At 49.8% G+C, this 12,247-nt stretch overlaps 1 protein-coding gene across 9 annotated transcripts in view; it reads right to left on the reverse strand.

The window, feature by feature from the left end:
- Window positions 1-12,247, reverse strand: part of SOX13 (SRY-box transcription factor 13) — a 90,101-nt gene that overhangs the window by 9,804 nt on the left and 68,050 nt on the right. For 6 of the 9 annotated variants that reach the window (XM_074936091.1, XM_074936090.1, XM_074936089.1 and 3 more), the window contains 10 exons: window positions 11,842-11,947; window positions 10,983-11,069; window positions 9,730-9,902; window positions 8,023-8,214; window positions 7,701-7,815; window positions 6,718-6,800; window positions 6,463-6,622; window positions 5,677-5,786; window positions 4,892-4,988; window positions 2,968-3,111 (listed from right to left, as the gene is read on the reverse strand). In XM_074936091.1, coding sequence (XP_074792192.1) covers window positions 2,968-3,111; window positions 4,892-4,988; window positions 5,677-5,786; window positions 6,463-6,622; window positions 6,718-6,800; window positions 7,701-7,815; window positions 8,023-8,214; window positions 9,730-9,902; window positions 10,983-11,069; window positions 11,842-11,947 — 1,267 coding nt within the window. The remainder of the gene's footprint in view (window positions 1-2,967; window positions 3,112-4,891; window positions 4,989-5,676; window positions 5,787-6,462; window positions 6,623-6,717; window positions 6,801-7,700; window positions 7,816-8,022; window positions 8,215-9,729; window positions 9,903-10,982; window positions 11,070-11,841; window positions 11,948-12,247) is intronic. The other 3 variants (XM_074936087.1, XM_074936095.1, XM_074936094.1) reach the window with 3 other exon arrangements.

Here is a 12,247-nt window from a genome sequence, read left to right on the forward strand (position 1 = left end):
TTTGCTTGCACTATTAGTCCATCACTTTCATGAGCCCCATGCCATAGACCATCAGGGAAGAAGCTTCCTTTTACGGCTGCATTTGCACGGCCAGTTCTCTGACCCCTGGCCTCCCATCTGACTTGAGCCAGGATTTGATCTGGGTTCTGGTTTCTAGCCTGCGACACTGAGGATCATCTGAAAGAAGAGTGGGGGAAGGAGGGAACCAGGGTTGATAAAAATCAATTCTTTTTTTTTTTAAATCTTTTTTTTTTTTAATTTAAATCAGATTTTTTTGATAAAATGCTTTTTGAGGAAAAAATCTATCTAAAGATAGTTTTAATTAAGATACATTATAGCTCAAAGATATCTCATCATGGAATAGGGATTATAAATTCTAATTCTGTAGCATGAGACAGTATATTCATGTAAAGTTTAAGAAAAGTTTTGTAAATGAGTTCCAGTAGTTCATGGATTAGGGACCCAATCTTACGGGGTTCCAGGGTCTTCCGTACAGAGTATTTAGGTTAATCTTTCTATCTACCCAATGGGACTCAGTGCTCAGTCTAGAAGATACCATCATAGATGCTTAGTTTTGCACTTCTCAAACTGGATTTGTCTCCAGAGATAACATGCGTGTTAACAGCAAAACAGTTTTAAATTAATTAATTAATTAAATAAATAATATACAGAGGTGAGAAATAACAGACCTCAATCCTATTGTCCATCTGCAAATTTGTGTACACAGAGCCAACCCCTTACCTCTCTCTACAAGTGCAAAATTTCAAAAAGTTCAATGAATAGAAGATTCTTGAGGGTGGAATAGATCTGGACAAGGAGAAGGAGTCTGGAGATAAATGTGAGAAGAGAGGGACAGGCAGTAGAAACAAAAGTGTAACTGTTTGAGCAGCATATTCCAGAAATCTTGAGGTCTTTCTGAGTGTAGCCTTCATTGATTTGAGATCTACCATACCATTCTCTCACTAGAAAGGAAAACTTATAATGGCAGCAGGCCATAAAAAAGAGTCCCAGTTTCGGAATAAGACCCATTCAAGAAATATATGTTTGCTGATGATGTTTTAAAGAAAGTCACACCAGTGAACTGGTGGAAGTCACTTAAGCACTTGGATTCAGAGACTGTTGAAGTGATAATCTCACTTTTAACAGCAGTAGCTTCTTCTGCTGGTGTAGAGAGAATATTTTCTTCCTTTGGACTAATTCATTCCAAATTGAGAAATCGTTTGGGACCTGAAAAAGCAGGAAAGCTTGTTTTTCTTTTCCAGATTATGAACAAACAGGAAAATGAAGGTGAAGACAACTGAGTTAGCTGTAAAAGCCAATATTTTAAGATTCTCATGTTGACCTGGCTGACATGGTCAATTTAATTTTTTTTTTAATATTTCTTGTAACTATTTTAGTTAAAAACAATTTTAACAAAAACAAACCTGATTTTAAAAAACTGGAATGTTTAATTAAATTCAAAAATTCATATACTTGTTTTGTTAAAGTATTATATGTTTGCTGTTGAAGAAAAGAATCCAGAATACATAACGTTGTTGTTTTAGTTAAATAAAACAATTTAAAATGTCTGTCTGATGATGTTCTCCTCCTAATACACATGGCAAGAAAATCCTCCAAATATTAATGTTAACCTGGTGAATTGGAGACATTTATGAAATCATTGGGAAGTGAACTATCTGCTTCAATTACCTTTGGTAAATGAAAAAAAACAAACTTATCATTCATTTTCTGATATAGCTGTAAAACTAATTTGAAAAGTTTTCAAATAAATCACATTAAAAATGTATAGTGTGTACCTTCTAAAAATGAAACCTACATCTGTCTCTGAGTTGTGAAGAATATGTATTAAGGTTAGAACAACCAACAAGAATGCACTTTTATGTAGAAATCCATGATTAAATTGAGTCTTCCTGACTAGTGACTTAAATCAAATCCATCCTGGAGGGAACATTCGGGCTGTGGAGCTGAGTTTACAATCCATCCATGAACGGGGCTCGGGGAAAGCCCAGCTGGTATGAGAAATATCCTGGGCTTTCCTTCACCGGGGATCATTGTCAAAGTGAGCTAGCTCCTATTTGCCCAAACACCTGCCATTCCGATTCCAGCTCTGACACCAGAGAAACAAAAGCCTGCCGCTCTCCATCATGTCCCACCACTGACCTCTCCACCAGGGAAGCTTTCTCCTCTGCACGATTAGCTCATTCCCACAGCTCTAATGTGTCTCCACTAGTCAAATCATACCAGATACCAGTGCGTCTCACTGGTGTCTTATCTCCCTCTCACCCCAGCTAAGACATGCTTAGACAAGCTCAGAAAAGATTAGATAAGGATGGACAGATAGCCTTGTCTTTTGAAGATTATCTCCTCACTACCAACCCCTCTTTCCATAGCCAGGAACCACTCTGGTTCTTATCCTCAGAGCTCACACGCTAAGCACATTTAGGCCTGGTTGACGGTTGGCATCGAGGGAAAGCACCAAGTGCTGCAGAAAACGGGGTAACATCTGATGCTTTCTTCCAAAAAACAATGCACAGCTCCAGGACCCAATGTGATGCCAAGGGGCACCGTGCTGCTGGAGAGGCCAACTTTGGGGAGAGATGCACAAAAGCGCGGCCCTAGCCACTTGTGGCCAGTGAAGTATATTCAGCACCAGCCTTTCCTTCCTCCTCTTGGTGCAGAATGGTGTGTTTTTATGGCCCTGCTGCTTTGCCGGGTCAGTGCATCCATGTACCAGTTTGGAGGATCCAGACTCTTGCAACAAGCTGTCCTGGGAGAGAGGAGGGGGCTGCTTCTGTCATTTCATCCTAGCTCAGAGCCCCTTGGCCAGCTGTAGGCTGCATGGCATTAGCAGTAGGCAGTGGCTGATGGCTGCATGGATCAGCAAAACAGCTCGGCAGATTCCACATCATTGGGAGTAGCCCAGCAGGGAAAGCCCAGCCCACCCTCACTTGCCCGCGGGACATTTACCCAGGATCTTGCTGATACTGGAGTTGTGCATGTCCGGGAAGGCCTGCAAAATCTTTCGCCTCTCGTCCTTGGCCCACACCATGAAAGCATTCATGGGCCGCTTTATGTGGTTGTTGTTCCTGGACTCGGGGAAGTGTCGTGAGCCTGTTAGGAGCACAGCAAGGAAGAGCCAGTTAAAAGACAGGGAAAGTGAGGACCAAACACAAGATACAAAATGGTGACCAAGGTGGTAAGAGTCTCCCCTGCAAGGGGGTTTTACACATAAGAATAAGGGGCACTTGATGCTGCACTGGCTTCTCACCACAGAGACTGAGGCTCAAATCGATAGCCTCCATTTTTAGGAGCCCAACTGGACAAATCCTGGGGTTGTGAGTTCTCAGACCCTGTGGAAAAATAAATCTCCTGTCTTTAAGAGCCTGATTTTTCAGGGGTGCTGAGCACTTGCAGCTCCCCTGAACTTTCACTGGAGTCAGCACTTCTGAAAAGCAGGCCCTGGGTGTCTCCTGTCAGGCACTCAGAAGCTGGGGCACGCAAAGCTAACGGGCGCTTTGGGGAAGTCTGGCCTAAGGGGACTGGCTGGGTCTTAGCTCAGCTCCTAGTTGACATTTAGCCCCTCTAACCTTTAGGAAAGGCTTAGCATCGACACCGAGGGGCCTCAGCCGCACTGGGGGAGGGGTCCCCGACTAGAACAGCAGAGGCGGAGGTGAGAGCAGCGTGAACAGCCCGTCTGTACTGTGCACGTCTCGTGCCAGGACTTTTAGTCCATCACTGGCATTAGTCAAAGTCAGTCCACGCACAGGCACTTGGCCGCCCCACCTGTGGGGCCAGAGACCCTTGAACGCCTTCCCAAGTCATGGCCCATCCCTCAGGCCACCTTCCCTCCCGCTGGCTCTTTTGGACCAATCAAGAGCCAGGATTTGGCTGTACCTGGCCAGCTGAGGAGAAGGGCAGGGACTGGCTCCTGTCTATCAGAAGCCCACCAGGAGCAGCTCCCACACCAGTGGGCACAGGGGCCATGCTGGCAGCGCTAGGGTGCAGCTGTGGTCCGTTGAGTCTCTGTTGGCGTAGAGATCTCTTGGTGCAGACCACCCCCAGAATCAAGGAGCCATAACCTGCTCCCTGATGGTCCCCGCCTCAATCTAGCCTTTTCTCAAAGACTTTATGCCACCCTTGTGGATGACATAAAGCTCCACCCACTTCCATGACATCATTGTCTCCCATAGTAACTAACGGGCTTTGAGCAAAATGATCAAAAATTGACTTTTTTTTTTTTAAATGAATATGAAACCACGCAAAATAAAGTGGAATTAAGTGAACTACACAATGGTGCAAGAAGATGCCACGTTTCTACTTCCCCTTTCTGAGCCCTCTGGGGGATGGGCCCAGCCACAAGTGGTTAGCGTGGCCTTCCCTGGCTGCCTGCCTCCTCTCTTCATGGCTTCCTATGCCTCGGAGCATCACATGTTCACTCTGTATCAACAGCGCCATTTAAATACAGAAAGTGCTAATTTAGCTGTTACACTGACCATCCCCATCAGCTGGGGAGAACAGCAGAGCAGGGCTGCAGGAAATCAACCAAGTGACCACAAATGAAACTCCTACCCATCTCATATAAGCACTTCCCTTATATTAGGTCTTTGCTATTCTCTTCTGGCTGTTTATTTCAACATATGTAGCGCAACCTGAAGAGAGACACGGGGCTAGGTAGCCAGGTCAAGAAAGAAGAAGGGGTGGGGGAAGAATGGAAAAGGAAAAAATAAGAGACGAACAGAAGAAAAGAGAAGGAAAAGTGATGCATTTTCTCCCATTCAGCCCAGCCCCAGGGAATCCCCACTGCAATGGGTGTCCAAAGTGCTTAGCACCTCTCAGGATCAGGCCCAGAGTTGACTTTGGAGAAAGCCTCACACAGAGAATGTGTCCTTACCATCCACATCGCAGGTTAACATGGACTCGTCCAGTCTGTGCATGCACGTCTCCTCCATCCGCTCCTTCATGGGCGAGGAATCCAAGCCCATTTGGTCCTGCAGGCCCGTGGAGAGCAGAAGTTATGGCCAGTTACCAACACAAGTAAGGTCACTGGTGGCAGACTGACCGGCAGTGAACCATCCCCCATGGGAGCATGTCCAGCACTTCCTTGTCTCATGGGCAGGCAATCCAGCCAGCAGCTCTTGACTGGGCAACTGTCAGGCAAGGACTTCAGCCATGTGCACAACACAGGGACGAGTGTCAGACAGGATTGCCTGGGTTCTAGTGTGTGGTACACAGTCCCTGAGTCTCCGGCATACACCACACTCAGCATCGTCTACCTGGGGAGGATGCTCCACTCCCAACCCGCAGTGCCCTTATGGAAAAGGGGGCCTATACGGTATAACAAGAGAGACAACCAACAGCACTCTGCAGACATGCCTGGGAACCTCAATAGGGTTTCATAGGAAATGAGGTTCTTTCTCCAGAGGGTGTTTCTCAGCCAACCTACGGAATGCTATAGCCTGGACACAATTCTCCATTCAATTCTAGAAGATAGTCTGAAGGAACCTATAGAAAAGGGATTTTCTATTACATCCTATAGGGCTCTTCCCCTAAGCCCCCCCTCCTTTATATCCATTCACACCCTCCCTCTGGTCGCTCTGCGCCGAGCTGGCTCCTCTCAGATCTCCCCCTTCGACCAGGGACCAGCCCCTTGGCACCGCCAGTCCCAATGTCACTCACCTTCCGGTAGGGGTTATTCAGAGAGCTCTCCGTCGCCCCGCTATGGCAGTGCAGGAGTTGCCGTGCATCCTGGAGCGCTTTAGTGATGGCGTCCCCCTCTCCCAGAAATCCTGAGGATGAACACCCAGCGCAGAACACGTCACAGCCAGCACCTTGTCCTTGCATAGGCCCCGTACACCCAAGAACGAATGGGGTTACTCCCAGCCATCGGAGCCATGAATCTAGCTAAGAGCCATCTAGAGCCTCTAGTTTCTCATTGCCGACACATTCCCTACTAGCATCGAGCAAGGGAAGCAGAGGGTTCAAATCAGAAAGCTTGGTCTCCCACTATTCCATCCGCACCACCCAGGACTCCAGCTACTCCACCCAGGGAGCCCTCCAGCCTGGGTGCTTCTTCCCAGTGGGTGGTTTTCTTCTTCCTCTGGGCATGGAGCACATTTCTTCTTCCACTCTGGATCTCTCTTTGGGTGGGTGGGGTTTGAGAAGGCTGCCTAGAGACCCTTCCATCTCCCAGCATCAGCACAGACAACTCGGTTTCTCCCAGAGAGAGTCACCCATCTTGCTTTCCCCAGAACTGCCCTGAACATCAGAGCAGGCAAGTCCCTGAACAATGGACCAGTTCCCCTGGACTAGGGAGAGATTCTCCATCTCCCTCCTCCCCACGGGGACAGAACCACTAGGATCCCGCGAGCGTGTTTCCTCTGCAAGCAACATGCCCGAATGACAGAGCAGGCTGGGGATGAAGGCAAGGGACGCCCAGCAGAGAGCATGTCTGAGGGTACCTACCCAGAGGCAGACTGGGAGGGCTGGACTGAAGGTCCCTCGTGACCCCGTGGTTAGGAGTGAGGGACCGGCAGCTGCTCATCTTCAAGCTGGGTGAGCTGGAGGCACTGGAGAGCTCAGAGCTTTTGGGTTTGGCCGTTAGGTTCAGTGGCTGTGAAGACTCCTGGGTGGAGGGGAGGAGACAGGGAGAAGGGAAGAGTGAGGCACGTCCCTGGGTTATGCTGGGTCCCCAGGAGGACGGCAGATTCGGGACAGTACCTGCATCTGGAGGTGGCCTGAGCCGGCGGGTCTCTTCAGTGTTGGAGGGGGAGGGCTGTGCAGCAACTGCATGGGGTACTCCACTGCAGAGAGGACAGCGAGAGGGAAGTTGGCAAATGAGGTCACAACAGGTGCTTCGCACGCAGCCTGCTACCAGAAGCAAAGGGCAGGTGGGATCTACTTAGGCCTTGTCTGGGCCTGGAACCGGCCCCGATTTCCAGCCCAGCACAGTGGCACTGCACGAGAGATTTGCACGGGGGGAGCTAACCCCTGCTAGAAACCAGCCTGCCAGCGGGGCTAGTTCAAAGTGCAGACCCACGGGATAGCAAGGATTCAAGTATATTACGATTATTTCTATTATGGTCGCACCTAGAGGTCCCAACTGACCTAGAGAGGGGAAGGGCAGCAGCAGCGCGAGTTCCACACTCTGCATGCCACCACCCTGCCCAAGTGGCACCACAGTGCGCCGGCAGGACCAGCTAATCCAGCAGCCAGTCCGCGCTCAGCTGTCGACTTGCACAGCACCAAGGACTCTGCAGCCAGATTCAGTGACAACAGGAAAGCCGGCTCGTACCGCCTGGGCTTTCAGGAGTGGTTTCACTCCCACCCGGATGGCCAGCCAGAGATGGGCCAAGGTGACCTCAATCAGATCATCAGAAACCTGCCAGGAAAAGCAATTTGCCTCCCTACCGCCAGCCAAAAAAAGTCACGGTTTATCTCCCCCACCACCCCACCCCATCTCAGCTTCTTAGACAACTTTCCCCGGCTCTCCCTGAGCTTCCAAACCCCGAGTTCGCAGCCCGAGGAACGGCAGGAAAGGGAGAGTGCCCGGATTATGTAGAGGGTATTTCTGAGGGGAGTCCACGCTCCCACCCAGACCTCTTCCCCCACCCTTTGAAAGCCACCTCTCCCCCTTTCTGCTCGCCGCAGTCGCTTTCCCTGCCCTGATCCCCATAATACTGTACCCCCTCTGCCTCCCTTACCTGGTTTGCAAGGGATGGGCTGGATGGGAAGTGCTAGCTGGGAGTCTGAGGTCACAGGGAGAGGCTGGTGGCTGGGAGGAAAGGCTGGAATCATCACATAGGGCATATTGACCTGCTGGAGAGAGAGAGAGACCAAATCACCTTTGCAGGACAGGGCAGCTGGGCCGCGGGGGGCTAATCCCCACTCGCAATGGTAAAGGAGTTTCCCGTGCAGGCAGGAGCCGAGGTCGTGGGGTGAAGAGGAGGGGGCGCATTAGTGCTTCGAAGGGGGACCAGAGTACGGACTGCGCAAGGGGGGCAGGGCGGGAAAGCTCCCCCTTACCTGGATCTGTTGCTGCAGCAGGTTAATCTTGTGCTGCTGTTGAATGAGCTGCTGCTGCTGCTTGGCAATCTGTCGGGGGGGGAAACAGCAATGATACGGCGGCTGGAAAATGCCGGCTAACCGAGCCTTCCAAGGGCCATTAGCCTGGGCTCGCCTCCGAGGGGCTACGGGAGGGGTGCAACACACCGAGGCCTAGCAAAACAAGCCACAAACACAACTGGTCTGCGGAGACGCCAAGGACATAAGGGCAACGGAGGGCTCGGCGTCTCTGACGGGCAGGTTCACGAGAGGATACACCTAGGACTGCCAGCATCCCCCTGGTTAGAATGTGTCCCCCATCCCCATGTAGTGATCCCCAGAGGTGGGGTAAAGATACAGCTGCCAGCGAGGGGCCTCTGAACTCAAGGCGTAACAGTGCTGAACTGGCTGCGTGGATGCTCTCATCTGGGTAGCTTAAGTCAAGCAGGTTTAAACTAAGCTAAACCGCACTGCTCTTCAACTGCACTGAGAGGGTCCGCACAGGTATTCGCACTGGTTTAACTCAATCGGGGTACGTCAGTGTGTAGACAAGGCCTTGGGCCTTTAGCTCAAGCTGTAGCACCCCAGGTCTAGATCTGAAGGAACCACTGATGACCAAGATGATAGTCATGATCCTTCCACGGTGAAAGAGAAACATCCCCACTGCCACCCCAGCAAGCTCTCCGTCCTGACTGATAGATTCAGCCTGCCTCGCTACCCCAGAAGCCCTGTATCACCTGAACAAGGCAACCATCAGCCAAATCCAGGAGCAAGCTGTTTGGTACCTAGGGGTAGCCTCAAAAATTGTCCCCTACCTTCCACCTGGGAAGACTCCCTGGCCAAGATGATCCCAGCTTGAAAGGACAGAATTATGACAATGTTTTTTTTTAAATCATGAGAAAACAAAAAAGGAGCCTTAAGTCATTTAAAAGCTATATTTGAACTTCCCTCTGGAGGAAATAAAAGGGAGACAACAGCTGGGATAAAGGAAGGATTAGTCACCCCATTTACAGATGGGGAAACTGAGGCACAGAGAGATGCAGTGACCCACGTGAGGTCATGCAAGGAGTCTGTGGCAGAGCCAGGAATTGAAGTCAAATCTCCTGAGTCCCAGCCCAGTGACTTGCCCACAAAACCGTCCGTCCTGGCACATGTCCCAGGTTTCCACCTGAAATTTGCTTTTATCTAATTTCATAAAACATGAAACACTGCAGCTTAATCCCCTGGAATGGATCAAGCGCCACAGCCCTGACACTAACTGTTGCACTAGCCCCTGGGTGCTTCATTTAGCCTTAATTTGGAAAAAGTCAAAACGATTCCTCATTTTGTAAACAGTTCAATTTTCGGTTTGGAAACGACTTTCCAGTCCCGAATTTCTTTAAGTTTATTAAAAAAACAATTTCATTTTGAAAGCTTTAAAATGGTCACAATGGAAACAAAACACGTAGCGTGTCCCGACGCAATCCCCGGCCCCCCTCCAGAATTGCCAAAATCTGATATTCACCTGGCTTTATATTTTATTCCCTGCTCGGTCCTGGTGCTCCAGCCAATTCTGAGGTGCAGCTCAGGTGGAGCCAAGACGGTGGGAAGCCCTACCAATGTGGGCTACCTGCCCTGGTTCTGAAACTAACCCCTTGGGATGGGAGACAGGGCATGGGAAATAGATACCCCAGAGCACTGGCCAAATACCTGCTCCTGTTGCTGCCGAGCCAGCTCCATCTGCTGCTGCTGCTTCTCAAACAGCATGGCTGCCATGTTCTTCTGCTCCGAATGGGCCGTCAGCAGCTGGTCCCGCAAGGTGGAGAGCTGGTTGATCATGACAAGCAACTGCAGCTCCTTCTCCGCTAAGCTCTCCTGGGTTCCTGGGCCAAGCAAGTAACCAAACAGAGGAGGGTGGGTAAACAAGGGCTGGCTGGCTGAACAGATGATACCCCAATTATTCTACACAGTTTAGGGTACGTCTACACTGGTGTCAGAGGTGTGAGCACATGTAGACATACTTGAGCTAGCTGTGAGCTGGCTACCTTGGGTACCTGGGGGAGCACCAGATGTACAGCCCCACCCAGGACCCTGGGTATATACTTGAGTGGCTAGCCCACGCTGTCACGGCTTCACTACGACTGTCATTCCAGCGAGCTAGATCAAAGCTCGCTGGGGTCAATACATGCTGCAGTCACACCTCTAACTGCGGCACAGACATACCCTTAGAGCAGCAGCTCTCAAACTGTGGGTCGGGACCCCAAAGTGGGTCATGACCCCGTTTTAATGGGGTCGCCAGGGCTGGCGTTAGACTTGCTGGGGCCAGGGCCGAAGCCCAGGGACAAAGCCTGAGCCCCACCACCGGGGGCCGAAGCCCAAGTGCTTCAGCTCTGGGTTGTGGGGCTCAGGTTACAGGCCCCCTACCTGGGGCTGAAGCCTTGGGCTTTGCACGTGCGCGCGCACACACACACACACACACACACCCCCGTCAAGGCAGCGGGCTTGGGCTTTGGCCCCCCTCTCCTGCGGTCATGTAATTTTTGTTGTCAGAATGGGGTTGCGGTACAATGAAGTTTGAGAACCTTGCCTTAGAGCCAGCAGAGAGCTTAGCTGGGACTTGGACACAAATTCTCTAGATACTTTATTGGAAGGGTTGCATTGTATTTCATCCCTTTAGCATCCACTCTAGTGAGTCACATATTCGAGTTCAGACCAGATGAATATTCACTAGGACTGGTCAGAACTTTTCAACAAAATTCTGATGAAAATTGTTACTGACATTTCCAATTTTGACCAAAACCAAAAAGTGGGGGAGGGAGGATGTAGGCAAAACTTGCCCCCCATTCACACCCCCTTTCCAACCTGCTGTAACATTCATACACACAAGACAAAGGAGAAAAAGGGCAGGGGGCAGATGGGAAGTTAAGGGCCCAGGAAGGGATGGTAGTTACTGTACTGCTCACCTTTCACCCCTTTGGATTCCATGGTGTTTCTACCCAAAAGCCTTTCTTTCCAGTCACTGGAGAGTAACTTCTCAATGGTTGGCATAACTGTCACCATAGGAGTGTACAGGGTGAGGAGAGAGAGAGAGAAGCAGGAGAAACAATTAATGGCCACTGATTGTCCTCACTGTCTATGAGTAGGACCCTACCAAATTCACGGACCGTGAAATCTGGTGTCCCCCATGAAATCTGATCTTTTATGTATTTTTATACTACTATACAGATTTCACAGCAGAGACCAGCATTTCTCAAACTGGGAGTCACAACCCAAAGGGGGCTGCAGTAGGGGGGTGTCACAAGGTTATTGGGGGAAGGGGGGCATAGTATTTCCATCCTTACTTCTGTGCTGCCTTCAGAGCTGGGTGGCCAGAGAGCAGCGGCTGCCGGCCAGGTGCCCAGATCTGAAGGCAGCGCCATGCCAGCAGCAGCACAGAAGTAAGGGTGGCAATACCATAACCCCCCTACAATAAACTTGTGACACCCTCCCGCACACACACACTTTTGGGTCAGGACCCCTACAGTTACACCACCATGAAATTTCAGATTTAAATCTCTGAAATCATGAAATTTAAGATTTTTTAAATCCTATGACCATAACATTGACCAAAATGGACTGTGAATTTGACAGGGCCCTATCTATAAGGCTACACTGCTTATCACCAGTTCAGGATCTTGTTCAAAGTATGTTTATTTTTATACCAGAGGCCTCTTTCAAAACTTTAGAAAAATAAAAGATACCCCCAAAATATAGGACCAGGATAAAGCTGTCCGTAGATCAGGGGGATTTCAATGGAGACAGATGATCAGAAACCCTTCTTACCCTCTTTCAAGTTTCTGTTGAAATCTAACTTTTCCTGGCTGCTGACGGCAGGCTCAAACGCAGACCTCCTGGAATCTAACGCATTGCTCACAGGAGACCGGGATTCCTGCAACGTACAAAAAGTGACTCCCAATTTCCCACCTATCACCACAAACCTCCAAAGGGATAAGATTCATGGGTTCTAAGGACAGACTGGACCACCGCGAACATCTAATCTCCTATGTAACACAGGCCAGAGCACCAGACTCAGTAGCTCCTGTGATGTGGTGAAGTAGGGAGGAGAGAAAATACACTGAAGGGTATAAAATACCACCCTGAGCTCTGCTTTCCAAAAAATATCCCTGCGCACTCCTGACATAGACCCTCTCAGAGGCTCTCAAAGCACTTTACAAAGAAGCAGTTTCAC

This window comes from Natator depressus, chromosome 21, assembly GCF_965152275.1.
Source record: "Natator depressus isolate rNatDep1 chromosome 21, rNatDep2.hap1, whole genome shotgun sequence".
NCBI lineage: Eukaryota > Metazoa > Chordata > Testudines > Cheloniidae > Natator > Natator depressus.